Source organism: Cornus florida, unplaced genomic scaffold (assembly GCF_030987335.1).
Source record: "Cornus florida cultivar Cherokee Brave unplaced genomic scaffold, ASM3098733v1 CherokeeBrave_3.0.0_Hap2_Chr04, whole genome shotgun sequence".
NCBI classification, from domain to species: Eukaryota; Viridiplantae; Streptophyta; class Magnoliopsida; order Cornales; family Cornaceae; genus Cornus; species Cornus florida.
Window position 1 is genome coordinate 8992060 of NW_026775574.1, and position 14700 is coordinate 9006759.

At 34.7% G+C, this 14700-nt stretch overlaps 2 protein-coding genes across 5 annotated transcripts; both read right to left on the reverse strand.

The window, feature by feature from the left end:
- Positions 1-909: 909 nt before the first annotated feature.
- LOC132302706 (uncharacterized) lies at positions 910-6463 on the reverse strand. 4 transcript variants are annotated; one of them, XM_059799629.1, is made up of 2 exons: positions 6178-6463; positions 910-1227 (listed from the first exon to the last, which is right to left on the reverse strand). In XM_059799629.1, exon 1 carries the CDS (start codon positions 6344-6346, stop codon positions 6194-6196), a length of 153 nt encoding a protein of 50 aa, XP_059655612.1. In that variant the 5' UTR covers positions 6347-6463; the 3' UTR covers positions 910-1227; positions 6178-6193. The 4 variants fall into 4 exon arrangements, with proteins under 4 accessions (XP_059655612.1, XP_059655610.1, XP_059655609.1 ...); XM_059799627.1 differs by lacking the exon at positions 910-1227 and adding an exon at positions 3843-4204 and having other exon boundaries at positions 6178-6462; XM_059799626.1 differs by lacking the exon at positions 910-1227 and adding an exon at positions 3843-4212 and having other exon boundaries at positions 6178-6458.
- A 1337-nt stretch (positions 6464-7800) lies between these two features.
- LOC132302707 (chaperonin 60 subunit beta 4, chloroplastic-like) lies at positions 7801-13141 on the reverse strand. Its single transcript, XM_059799630.1, has 14 exons — positions 12846-13141; positions 12617-12742; positions 11949-12086; positions 11741-11836; positions 11369-11611; positions 11053-11287; positions 10476-10645; positions 9956-10033; positions 9794-9865; positions 9608-9712; positions 9222-9314; positions 8999-9091; positions 8538-8661; positions 7801-8399 (listed from the first exon to the last, which is right to left on the reverse strand). Exons 1-14 carry the CDS (start codon positions 12996-12998, stop codon positions 8377-8379), a joined length of 1749 nt encoding a protein of 582 aa, XP_059655613.1. The 5' UTR covers positions 12999-13141; the 3' UTR covers positions 7801-8376.
- Positions 13142-14700: the final 1559 nt, after the last annotated feature.

Below are 14700 nucleotides of genomic sequence, written 5' to 3' on the forward strand. Positions count from 1 at the left end.
AGTAATGTTATTTTTGCAACGGTGGAGTAGGGGTGCAACTTGAGTTGGGCAATCCGAACTCAATCTAAATCCAGCTCAATTTTCATGAACTTGGACAACCATTTTTATAATTAGGATTAGACTTAAGTTGAAAATTTTATATCCAAATTTAATTAGGGTTGAGTTTGGGTTGAGATGCTAGCAACTCAAGCAAACTCAAACCCGAATTATAATATTATTACATATATATTTTTAATTTTAAATACATTATATATAATATTTAAACTATGATTACCTTTTTTTAATTTTCAACTTCATTTGTTAAATCTTAATTTATTCTATATTATCATTTAAGAGAATTAATTTTCTAATAATTATTTGTAATTTATTAAAAATTTATAAAATATTTTTAAGCTTTTTTTTTTTTTTTTTTTTTTTGTTAAGAGTCATTTAATGTAAAACTAATTCAAGATCTTATTAAATTTTCGGTGTGAAAATTAGTCATATAAGTAACACGAATTAATCTAAATTTTAACTCGAAATCTAAAACCTGAATTACAAGCCTGAATTTAAAAATATAAGGATGGATTGAGTAATTAGGGTTGAAGTTAGTGTTTGGGTTGGGTTTAGGTTTAGCATTTCTTATGCTGGGTTAGGCTCAAGTTATACCTCAAACCCACCCGAGTTGCAGCCCTACGATGAGGCAGAGTGGGTGAGTAAATTGTTTTAATTTTCGAAAAAAAAAGTTACCAATCTAAAAGTTGAATTAGGTTTGTTTAGGTCACATGTAGATTTTAGTTGTGATACTTGTTGGACACACTCTTGGCATGACAACAAACGGCACATGGTACATTGAATTGTTAATCCCCTATATTTTTAATTTTCAGTAATGCAATTGGGACCTAACACCCAACATTACCAAACCATACGTAAAAGAAAAGAAACTTCGGCATTATCAAGAACAGTAAAATCTCAAACCATTTTCTACAATCTCTTGGCATATATTAATGATGGGGTAGTTGCAATAGTGCAAGTAAATCCACCCCATTTTACACGTGCACAAAACCAATTGCAAATCACTCCTTGCCTCATACAACACAAATGGTGTATTTGAAACTCAAATTCGCATTCCTTTTTTTGCTAGCTATGCACCTAATTTCATTATCTGCTGCTCTTCTGTCATGCTGGTTCGAGCTGACATGCACGTATCCTCCGTATTCAGCTCATGACTTCATAATAGAATCCTTCCTGCAAAACCAAAACAGAGATAATTTCGAGATCAACCATCGATCGCTTCTTTCCCCCACCCCTTGCAAAGTAATATAACAATTGAACATCGGTTGAAGTAAGGCAGTAAGAATGTCATGAAATCACGAAGATGAAGAGTAAGGCAAAAAGCCCCAAAGGGTATTACTGCTCAATGCTGATATATTGCAGCTTCAACTGCTTTGAACAATTATATATATATATATATATATCAGTTTGCAGTATCAGTGCTGGAGAAATAAAATTTGAAAGAAATTATCTCAATAGCATGGACTGGAAATTTTAAATGACACAGGCATCCAATCTCTCAATTTATTCCAATGAAGCCAGCCAACTTCATGCATTTATTATCAATTTCTACTGCAACAGTCTAGACATCTTATACACTGTAAGTTATTTCCCTTTTTAGAAAAGGCAAGCTATGACACGTTTAAGAATATGCATCATTTTCAAAAGAACTACTGCTAAATCCTATAATTCATTCATATCATGATCATGTGTTACAAACAAACGCTAAAGTTACCTTTGGTTTGCCTATTACTAACTTAGTTTGACAATATAAGGGGACATTGCTGATAACCGTACAACCGTTAAAGCAAAATTAGAAAGATAACGCACACACATCTATTCATGTGCCCGAGACAAAGAAATACTTGCGTAGATTCTGATAATAATTGAAAAAGACATATTGCATAGACCTTGAATAAGGCTAATGATTCCAGGTTGCAATAAGAGCATATCTAAAAAGTTTCATATAGGCAAAAGTTAAGAGAGTCTAAAACCAAGAACACCCACCGAAGTTCATAAGACCAAACAAGAGAACATATATATGATATTGGATAATAATCTAAACCATACATATGAATGTGTATAATTTGTCATGTGATAGTATAGAGAGTTGAAAAGAGGTAGAGAGTCTAGAGACTGACCATTTTAGAGAGAAATTTATCCTGCAAATGTTTCTTTGTGGAACTTTCTCAGCAATGCCTCCACAAACTGAGTAGGCATGCCTCCAAGGCCTATTGAAAAGAAAAATACCAGAAACTCCAATGAAGTACCAAGAAACCAAATTCAATCCATAAAAAGAACTTTACAAGTTCGAGGTCCTCTCCATCTTTAGTACTTTCATGAACATCTTCATGACCATCAGATGATGCACAACTCTTACAGATTTGTGGTCCACAAAGTCCATCGTTGCCAAGATTGATGGACGGATCATTGAAAGTCTCTGGTCGCTGTCTTGTTGGTATTTTCCCAGATAAGTTTTTGAAAGACAGATTTAAATAGCTGAGAATGTTCAAACCCGACAAAGTTGGAGGGATTGGACCGGAAAGTTGGTTTATTGACACATCAAGATATTCCAATAATTTCTAATTTCCAATTTTCTCATTGATTTTTCCTTTTAAATGATTCCATGATAGATTCAGAATTCTCAAACCAACAAGACCCATTATTTCTTCAGGAATTTCTCCAATTATGTAATTATCAGACAGGTCAATGGCAGTGAGTAATTGGAGTGATTTGGTGTATTCCGGGTCTCTTCCTTTCAAATAAGCATAAATGTATTCATTGTAACCTTCAACTAGATGAGATCAGGAGAATCATTACTGTGATCAACAATCATGGCATTCCAAAGCACTTCGGGATAAATCCAGTTGTACCATTATGTGCCAAGTTTAACACTTGAAGACCTGAGAGGTGACACAATGAATATAACCACAAATGATTATACGTATATGTTAGGCACTCTCTAGCATACAATTTTAGAACACTATAAAAGGGTTAATTGGGGTCTGAAGGAGGCCTGAAGATGCTTGTGTTGTATGAAGGTACGGTCTTGTCTTGCAGTAATCAATTGGATTCATTTCCATTATCAGTATTATTTTCTTGGCCAACAATCAAAAGAGATCATAGAAAAGAGGAATAGAAAAGGTTGAGATGAAGCTCAAGTCTACCAAGAACATAACATCAACTCTCGATGATTGCCTCCAAGTTATTCCTTGAAATTGTTTACTCTCAATGATTGCCTCCCAGTTGTTCCTTGAAATCGTTTAGTGCATGGTAGGTTTTTAATGGTGTAAAGTTTGAGAATAAGAGAAGATGTATAGTAGCTGGGCAGTTAGTGTGCTAGGAGCAACTGAACACCACTGTACATACATATATATATATATATATATATATATATAGGAGTTTCCGAAACAAATAGAGTAATTAAGAGAATTGTTGATGCAGGATTCTGCCACAACTAGGAACGGTGTCATAACTGCAAAGAAAGGAGTGACACCAGTGTGGTACCAGTGGAAGGTTCTTGATGGTGGTGTCCACCTAGGGGACTGGTTCCCTTTCCTTGCCCATCACGAATTGGAAGAGTCATCCCTCTTACAGATTGAAAGAGTCATCCGAGAGGGTGGTAGTAGTTATATCCTACCCTCTAGAATTTCGTGTCGTTCAGACTCCTGCTACGATTTTAAGGTTCTGTATCAAGTATACATGTAATTGTACTATTTAATTGGGGAGGGGTCAAACAATATGTAAAAGAAACGAACTTGCAGCCTACTGCAATTGGGAACCAACATCTGACATTGCCAAACCATATGTAAAAGAAAAGAAACTACTGGAAAATTTTCTTCATTCTCTTGGCAAATATTGATGATGGAGTTGCAATAGTAATCCACCCCATTTTACATGTGCATAAAACCATTGCAAAACACTGCTTGCATCATACAACACGAATAGTGTATATGAACTCAAATCTGCATACCTTTTTCAGCTAATACATAAAACAATACAATCCGATAGATGACAAGTCACCCAATTTCATTGTCTGCTTCTCTTGTGTTGTGCTCATCTGAGCTGACAGGTACCAAACTCATCGTCAAAGCAGGTATAATATAGGATGCACAGAAAAGCAGACCACTTTCATGTTTATTCAACTCGTGACTTCAAAATAGAATCTTTCCTGAAAAACTGAATCAGAGGTAATTTCAAGATCAACCAACAATCACTTCTTTCCCCTACCCACTGAAAAGTAACATAACGATTGAACATCGGTTGAAGTAGGCAGTAAGAATGTCATAAAACACAAGGATGAAGAAGGAGGCAAAAATCCCCAAAGGGTATTCCTGCTAAATGCTGATTATATTGCAAAGCCCCAAAGGTTTTTTTTTTTTTTTTTTTATATAAGTTCAAAGCCCCAAAGGGTATTACTACTGAATGCTGATATATTGCAGCTCCAACTGATTTGCACAAAAAAGTTTTTATAAAAATCAGTTTGCAATAGCAGTGCCGCAGAAAGAAAAATTTGAAGGAAATCATCTCTATGGCATGGACTGAAAATTTTACATGTTACTTCCATCCAGTTAAGTTCTCAATTTATTTCAATGAAGCCAGCCATCTTCACATATCCATTAACAATTTCTACAGCAACAATCTAAACAATCTACACATCTTATACATTGCAAGTTATTTCTCGCTTTAGAAAAAGCAAGCTATGGCACTTTTAAGAATATGCAGAAGTTTCAATAGACCTATGACTAAATCCTATAGTAACTATAATTGATATCATATCACGCGTTCCTCTCAAACACTAAACTTACCTTTGGTTGGCTTATTTTGACTAAAAATAATATGCTAACTCTAACCAACATGTAATATGTAGGCATTGCTGATAAACATTCAACTACTAAAGCAAAATTAATCATGCTAAAATTATTAGAGACGGTATATAAAATGAAACAAATTTCTATAAGCAGTTATTTTATTTAAAATCGTAAGATTACCATTTCATTATTTCACCTTAATGTAGAGCCATAATTTCTTAAATTTTGTTGTGGCAATTACAGAAAATCAGCAATAGATCACACAGTTTGATCAACTATGAGACAGCACTCTTACCTGAAACATGGCAATAGATCACACAGTTTGATAAACTATGAGACAGCACTCTTACCTGAAACATGGCTCAGAGGCTTCTCTTCTCAGATCAGCAATTTAATATGCTTTCCGTTAAACATCAACATCGAGAACCGCAAAATGAGGTGGAAAACACAATTGAAGGTTCTAATTCATATTTCCGTTAAAGAGTTAATAGCGACATTCAAAAATTCTGAGAAGTCAACATTTGTTACCAAACAAATCCTTTTTAGAGGCGTCTAGGCTCTCTTATTCTTAGAGGAGTCCTTTCACAAATTTCTATTAACACCTTTGTCTGCAGGAATACAAGAGAGGAATCGTATGACTGTTAGTGTGGGATTGCCTACAGTAGACTCTCGAGAGTAACTGTTTTTTTGTTGCAAATAAGAAAGGAAAAATTGCAAATGAGGAAATCGAGAATAAGATATTTTGACATTGATGAGCATTGTATCCGGAGTCTTTGTCAAGATAACAGTAATTTGGTTGTTTCAATTTACACCTGATTATAAAATACATTTTCTACTAGAAGTTCCAACTTGAAACTATGAGATGTATTTGCAGCCACCGTGTAACTGGACGACAAAAAGACCAATGACTGTTGCTACAAGTTTAAGGTTTTCCAAAATATTGTTAATATATATAAATATTTTACACACCACATTTATAAACCCATCTTGATCAAGCTCAAAAGTGTATTTTTATCCCCTTTTCCCTCTGAAAACCAAGTGATCAATATTACTTGGAACAAACATAGATGAAGTTACAATAGGTATCAGAAATAACCTAAATTATTTCTACAAAAGAACTTCAATTTCACCACAAACCCAGCTATAAATACCATTTTATTCTCAATAAAACCCTTGAATCAACATCATATAACAAGTATCAACAAGTAAATTAAAAATCTAAAACATAAAATGCGAAGAGATCCTTCAAATCCCAGGTACAAATATGCTCGAAAAAACACAATACGGACTTCAATTCTCAAATTTGTTCAGTTAAATTCCAAGACAAGATTACCTTCGTTTTTGGGGTATTAAGAAGAGAGGTCCTTGGCGTTGTAGAAGAAAGCAGCTGAGCAAAGAATTGAAGCGATGAATGCGAAAATCCCCAAACCAATCACCAGTGAAAATCCTGCAACCACTAAATCCATTAAGCATTGTACACTCACTCCCATCAACAACATCATTTTCTCTCTCTTAATTATCCCTCCCTCTCTGTTTCATATGTAGAGATATAAAACACACACACGTATATATATAGACGGAGAGAGGGGAACTTCGGAAACCGTGATGAGAAGTTGCAGAAATGCCTTGGGAAGGCAGACACGCATTCAGATGGGCTAATTCATGGGCCTGGCCCCTTTGAAAGGAGCCCAATTTTGATAAGTTGAAAGTTTAAGTCCTCAAATTACCCTTACCTATATACAGACTATACAGTAAAAGGATTTTCTTAAGAGGGCTACACTGTCATTTTAATGACACTTAACATTTTGGACACAAAACTGTTTTTGGGCCTAAGGGTGTTATTCTTGACAGGCCCATAGTGACCCATTTGCTTAGGTATGTCCAGTTTTCACATCCTTTTCTTATCCCTGCTGAGTCCATGACATGAACCAGACACTGACATTTTTTAGAAGATCAATTATGAAGTGATGAATTCAAGAAAATGTTTATACAGTTCAACTAAACTTTGTGCCATTGTTATCTTGAGTTCATTGTTCTAAGGTGATTTTTTTTTTTTTTTTTGGGTAAGGTGAATTATTTTAGAAGCAATAAAAGTTATATTAACTAGATGACAACATAGTAGACAGTGTGTCTTTTTTTGTGTAGGATTAGCTGCACTCTCTCTTATTCATCTCCCAAGCTTATTTCCTTTTCATCTCATTGGGACAAGCATCAAACTTTTTTTTTGGCAAGTTGGCTCTCTTTCTCCCTGAAATTTCATTTATATGGTGAAACCCCATTTCTCAATGAAATTCTCTACGGAGATTTTTACCTCCATTTTCTCAAGAAAATGTTTCTCAGCTGTAATCTTCAATTAAACAACAATGTTAATAGTTTCTCACTTTTGGGGGGCTAGTAGCTACACGGTTAACTCCAATCAATTTTTGTATATTCAGTTTCATTTTTATATCTTTGTAAAAAGGTTGAATAACTTACTTGAAAGAGAAATGATACATCCTCCGAATTCAGAAAATGTCGAATAAGATATATATAATATATGAATCGGATTGTAGGCCCCACCACATGACGGCAACACTAAGTCGTGTGGCAGGGCCCACACCCCACTCTCACACCCGATGTTTTTTTTTTTTTTCTTAGAACACATGTATGGGCACCACAACACACGCACCATTCAAATCAGAAATGCGGTTCAAAAGTGAGACTTCAAGAACTTACCTCCTAGATCCCTACCAATGTTATGCCCTTTGGGGCTTCTTTTCTTAGAGCACGATATCTGCCCCATAACACACGCATCATTCAAGTCAGGAATGCGATTTGAAAACAAGACCTCAAGAACTTACCATCCGGATCTCTACCAACACCGTTATGCCCCTGGGAGGCAACACCCAATGATTATCCTCCAAATTTGGAGCATGAATCATTTTACTACTTTAAAGGGCAAGCATGCAAATTAAAATTTCCCAAAGGTTGGAATTCAATAATTATTTTATTAAAATGCATCAAGAATTACACCAATCTTATGAAAATACCAAGCTTTTTATTAGTCCATCATATAAATTAAGACTGATACATCAGATGACATTGGTGATTTTCCTCTGAAGCTCTTCAATGCGGTTTTGTCTTTGTTATGATCCCAAGTGCACTGTATATTTATCCTCAATCATTATATTGCAAAAAATTTCACATGGTGTAAAAAATTCCCCATCAAATGTGAGTTATAAAACTAAAAACTAAGCCCCCATCAGGTCTTGCCAAATTCCCTCTTCATCAGATTGACCTTCTTTAACTATGCAGATTTCAGTGAATATGCGTGTTACGTTGCGAAAAACCATGAATTTGATGTAATCAACCAGATTTAAACCACTTTTCTGGCAATTCCGCTTTCAGTAATATCATCAGTTCCTTTAACCAAAAATGAGAACTCTCAGACTGTTCTGTTTCATGACTCCGGCATAATCCTTTGTGTTTCAAGTATGGTGGAAGCAAAGTCCAGACAGCCAAAATGATGAAGCTATGCAACTTCAGCTACAAACTAAAAGCCAATGGGTCCAATGCCTGCACGATTGAAAAAAGGAAAAAAAAAAAGGCGGGAATTTGTTAAAGCTCGTAAGGATGCAAAAGATTAAAAGCTCTCGAACTTATTCCGGAACTACTTCCATCAACATTGATTCTTTTAAGGTAGAAACAAGTTACCTGATGTTGGCACTGGTTTTCTCATTTGGATAGGTGCTGGTTCTATGATGTCAACAACAACTGCATCGGATGTTAAAAATGTCTTGGCAACAGATGCTGCATGCTCCAAACAACATCTAACTACCTGCTCCAAATATTGATTAGTACTCATGAATATTCTATGAGCTATGCCCCAACAAATAACCAAAAAAAAGAGAGAGAGAAAGTAGTCAAATTCATACATCTAATGCAAGTTAGCCCCTTTTAACAAGCATTCATAGTAATTAGGAGCCAATTGGTCCAAGAACATTCCTCTAACATGGCTTGGTGTAATTTGTCAGACCAGATATTCAAAAAATATTAATGAATACATGTTTTACATGTTCAAAATCATATTCTACCTCTATATAGGTGTTATTATGTTGTAAGCATGCATCCTTTTTGTTCACTATCCCATCATGCTAAAAGGGCAGTGGTATTACCTTTGATGGATCCAAAACTCCAGCAGCCATCAAATCCTCGTATTGGTCTCTTGCTGCATTGTATCCATACCTTATATCATCGAGGGAGAGAACCTGTAAAATGTAACAGGATTCAACAAAACATCTTATTGGATTCATTTTCCGAGCTAAATTACTTTAGATACATTAAAAAAATTCAAAGGTCAACATTTTATATAAAAACAATGCAAAATTCTGCCGAGACCTTCTCTATGACAACATTCCCATTCACACCAGCATTTTTGGCTATCTGTCTCACAGGATAGACCAAAGCCCTTTTAAAGATGTCAGCTCCAATCTGTATGCACATTTTTGGACAAAGATTTAGAACTTCTATAAACAAATAATGGGAAGAAATGGAATGCTACTTGACGGATTTGGAAATTTTAACAAGACGGAGAAAATGAATTGTTACTAATAAAAAACAGAAGTAACTTGAGCTATTAACTCAAAATAACACATAAAGCACATCAACAAACATAGAAAATTTCAAGTCCCAACTGTATATCAAGTTTTGAGAAAAACAATTGAAGTACCCAAATTAACACAGAACAGAAAAAAAATATATAACAGAAAGGGAAAGGGAGCTACCTTCTGCTCAGCATTGTCGAGAAATTCTTTGATACCATCCACCTTTAAAGACAGCCTTAAAAGGCAACAGCCGCCACCAACTACAACTCCTTCCTCAATAGCTGCCTGTAATATAATAGAATGCAAGAGCTAGCTACTAATAACTGATGAATTAACCACTTAAACATCACGAGAGCAAGTATCTACCTTGGTTGCGTTCAAAGCATCTTCAATCCTCAGTTGTTTATCCTTCAACTCAACTTGTGTTTGTGCCCCTACCTATTTCAGTCGATAGCATTAGATGCATTGGGTTGTAAGAAAATCACTCCCCAAAACTCCAGTTTGTGAAGAAGCTAACTTCCAGCTTACCTGAAGAATAGCAATCCCCCCTGATAACCTTGCTATTCTTTCATTCAAAATTTTCTTTTCAAAATTTTCTTTCGTGTTCTGCAAAACAAGCCATTCTGCCAGTATTCATAAGAAGGCTAAAGATGTACAAAATGCAAGCAATGGAGTATAATAAAACAGATTATGATATCCTTCACAATCCTACCTCCAACTCTTACAAAGGAACTTTGCTGAAAGATGAAAATAAAGAATCATCCAACATACTTGTGCAAATTTGGTCGGTCCCAATTCCCAAAAGTTCTATTTAGTCAACTAATTATAAACAATAGAAAATTGAGTATTTTCTTCCATTGCAATTTTACAGTTCTGGATCTGATCATGCGGATGATGTTCTCTTAATCATTTTCATTAAAGCGGCCAAAGAGATAATAAATTAAATATCTTGCTTCAACTATTGACTTTGCAACTAGATATGTGGAACTTTGTAAAACAAAAAAACAAAAATCAGAATAGATAATATTAGAGGAAAGATCTGGTGCACCTCAGCAAGTCTTTGGATCTGAGTAACCCTCTTCTTGACAGCCTCTTGAGTGCTTCCATCGGTAACTATTAATGTAGTATCCTTAGTTATCACCACCTTAGTAGCAGTGCCCAATAAGTTTTCATGAGCCTTTTCAAGGGTTAACCCCATGTCATCTCTGATTACCGTCCCTGCAGGACTTAAGATGTGTAAATATGAAGACTAGTAATGAAGTAAATTTAGACAACTTCAAAAAAAAACATCATGAAAAATTAGTTTTCTGGATTTGCAACAGATAACTTGGTCTAGTGCTATCATAATTTCTTGCGATGATAAGATTATTATTAGTACTGATGCTATGTTTTAAAGAGACCCTATCGTAAATGATGATTTTGTGCCTACAAATACTATGAAGTTCAAAGAGGGACCACTTTAGCGCAGTCATAATGGTCCATTTGTATAAAAGAACTGGAATTGGTTTCTCATGTAACCATCTGTTCACAAGCTCATCTTCGGAGGTGTTGTTAAGATCGACATACAAAAACTATTAACATGAAAAGATACTAATAATCTTATATTGTAGTAATTGTTTTACTACCTCCAGTCAAGATAGCAATATCATCTAAATATTGGCTCTTGCGCTCGCCAAAGGCAGGAGCTTTAATAGCAGCTGCCTTCAGCACGCCCCTGAGTTTGTTCCTAATTATCGGAGCCAGAGCTTCCTGCTCAATGCCCTCTGCAACTATCACAATTGGGTACTTCTCCTTAACCGCATTGTCCAATATTTTAAACATCTCCTTTGGGTTCATGATTTTTTTGTCAACCAAAAGCAACTGCAAACAAAGAATCCACACCCTCTAGTTACTCCATATATATGAAAACAAGCAAAACTATAACACAACTAATAGGCCTACCTTGCAGTTATGGAATTCCACTATCTTCTTCTGTCGATCAGTAACAAAATAAGGAGACAAGTATCCGCGATCAAAATGCATCCCTTCGACAATCTGCAGACTGTTCTCGAAACAATTCCCTTTCTCAATTGTGACCACACCCCTCCTTCCAACTTTTAGAAGGGCATCAGATATCATGTTTCCCACTTCATAATCATTTCCTGCGCTAACTGCTGCAACATCTGCAATCTCATGATCCTCAACCTGCATTGTTAAAGAAATTTAGCAGACATGAAATTAATAATTCTATGCTTCAGACATCTTGTTTTTCCATGTCTTCTGATTTTTTTTTTTTTTTCCAAGAGATGAAAGAATAGTGATAGTGCTGTTTACCTCTCTGGACATCAATTTAAGTTCAGCAACAAGGGCTTTAGCAGTTTTCTCGATCCCACGCGATATCTGAATGGGATTCATGCCTGCTGCAATGACCTAGTGAAAGGCGAAATTTGGTAAATTACATGATACAAAGTTTCATATGAAGAGATGGAATTCATTCATATGTTGACAAACCCTAGTTACAGCATTCATTCATATTTCATACCTTGACACCCTCAGCAATTAGACCCTGAGCAAGCACTACTGATGTAGTAGAACCATCACCGGCAAGATCATTTGTTTTTGCACCAGCTTGCCTCACCAATTTTACTCCAACATTTTCCAAAGGGTCTTCTAGCTCAATCTATAAGAAACAAAAAAATGTCATTTAGGATATGGAAGTACTCAACCAGAGTTTTAACCCAAAAAAAAAAAGTACTCAAACAGAAAATTGCAAGTGAAGAGAAGCCAAGCTCCTCAATATTTCAGCATTTAACACACAATGGTCTAACCATTATGTGAAAAATATATATCCATGTAATAACACAAAACAAAACAAAATTGAAATGAAAAATATATATATATATTTCCAACTTAATAAATTATCATCATACAACTTTTTTCTTAACTAACATTAATAAATACAAATGGAATTATCATCCATTTGAATGTAATCCAAGTGAAATTAACAAAAATAGAAACTGGAAAAAAATTAGGAAAAAGAAAGAAAAAAAATAAGCAACACATAGCTTGGGGAGCAACCCATTTCTTCCTTTTGAAAATCGTGAACGTGAAGAGTGTGCAAAACAAATAATATCTCTGTAAATTGTGACAAAAACATTAATAAAGCCGTGGGTATTAATTTTATTTTATTTTATATATTTTTATTTTTACCTCTTTGAGAATAGTTTCTCCATCATTAACAATCTTGGGAGGTCCATACTTGTTCTGCAACACCACATTCCTCCCTTTTGGACCCAAAGTGACCCCAACCAGCTGTGCTACCATGTCCACCCCTGCCTGCACCAAAACAAAACAACTTATATCTAGTAATGCGCATCCTAATTAACATTAATTTGTGGAAAATCTATATATAAACAATTGTCTGTGAAATTAATGTGACCAGAAGCTTCTTTGTAGCTGAACCATCATGGTTGAAGTAAAGCTCTTTAGCAATGGCTCTTGTGTTCATAGCACCCAGATTTCTTCTGGTGAAACTGTGTAATGTTCGGTTGGTTAAAGAAATTGCAGATATGGAGGGTAGAGAACATGCCATACTTGGGGTTTCAGTTGGTGAAACTGGTTCGACCACAAAAACATTTCTATTTAATATTTTCGGATAGCTTTGAAAGATGAGAGAGACACAGAGAGACAGAAGGGCAAGGGAAAATATCTTTCAGAACTTATCTAGGCGCTATTCCACCTTCCAGGACTATAGTCTCTTCTATAAGCTACCCCAAAATAAAAATAAATAAGAGTAAAGCTATTAAAAAGAATTGGTTTTTTTTTTTTTTTTTTTTTTTTTCCAATCTAAAAATAAGGTTGAATAAAGGATAAATTATTAAATGTCGTCCATTTGATACTTGATACACTAATTTAATAAAAATTAATGTGAAATTTTTTTTTGTAATATATTAATATAATCTTATGAGATAAAAAAATTTGTTTTCAGTATTTAAAATATATATAAGCTTTTTTATCTCCAGGGTAATGTTAGGGAATTGACTCCCCAAACCTTTGACCCTAATTGCAAGGGACTGTCTACTCAACTCGCAGTTGGTTCTCTTATCAGGTACGAGAGAAATTATATTACATGATTTGGAATTAAATCCTCCTTAAAAATTACAATTTAACACATCAAACAAAATTTGAATAAAATTGGTTATTTTACTTATATGTTGTTGAGTTATGATTGGAATTGTTTAGTTCTGAACTAAATAAAAATATATTTGCAGAAAGAATTATTATTATTATTATTTTATCTCAACCTTTAATTATTACATCAGTCACTAACAAATACTACTGAGATCAACCGTCAAGTTTACTAATTTCAAATAAATAATTCAGGACCATGACAGTATTGGTATGGTTGTAGACTTATAATTACCATACTATTAGCACGGTCTATAATCGCAAGGCTGAAAACGGATTTGAGTATGTGAACATAAGGGCTCAAACACAAGGCCAACCTCAAGCCCATTTGGCTCAATGTACTGAAGAGCTTCTTCAAGTTATTTTAAGGGTAAAGTGCACTAAACCTTTCAGAACTTTCTTCTCTTTTTCATTAGATCCCCTTAAACTTTAAGGAATACACTTAACTCCTTAAACTATTCAATTTGTTATAAGAAATCAAACTCTGTTAGTTGACCGTTTGAGAATTAACAGGTAGAGGAAGCACGTGACCCATGTGCCTTGGTCAAGATTTAGAATACCATCTATACCCTTATTACTGTTATAGACTACGTATTATATTAACATTTTATATATATTCATCATATATACATATATACGCATTCTTATCAGAGAAGCCCTAAAATTTGAAGCCCTAACAGTCAATCTCAACAAATCCTTTCTCGTTCGCCATCGATTTTCAACAATTCCATCTCATTCGTTATCAAATCTCCACATCCGGTTCTCTCTCTCTCTCTCTCTCTCTCTCAGCATTGTGACTTTGTATCGCTCTTTTTGGCATCTTATCACTCTTTTGTTTGGTGATCTACTATGCATGCACACTAATAAATCCCAGCCATTCAGTTATTTGACTGTGATGGTAATTTGTGAGGAGGCCAACTTGCTTGTGATCTGTTTGGATTTCCTTATCAATTTGAATGGAACCATTTAAAAAAATTTGTTTCTTTAAAATGACAAATTGCATGGCTAATTTTAATTGATTTAGTACGTCGTCATTAAGAAAAAAATATTTGTATTTGGATATAGAGTTATTAGATTCATATAAAATAATGTGGCAACAAAATGAG

What these genes read in the sequence shown, in the direction of transcription:
- LOC132302707 (XM_059799630.1), bottom strand. Translation starts at nt 12,998, where the DNA reads ATGGCATGTTCTCTACCCTCCATATCTGCAATTTCTTTAACCAACCGA. An exon ending in GAGAAACTATTCTCAAAGAG is followed by an intron (nt 12,087 to 12,616) that starts GTAAAAATAAAA and finishes TGTTTCTTATAG; the next exon opens with ATTGAGCTAGAAGACCCTTT. An exon ending in GGAATGTTGTCATAGAGAAG is followed by an intron (nt 9,092 to 9,221) that starts GTCTCGGCAGAA and finishes TACATTTTACAG; the next exon opens with GTTCTCTCCCTCGATGATAT.
- LOC132302706 (XM_059799629.1), bottom strand. Translation starts at nt 6,346, where the DNA reads ATGATGTTGTTGATGGGAGTGAGTGTACAATGCTTAATGGATTTAGTG.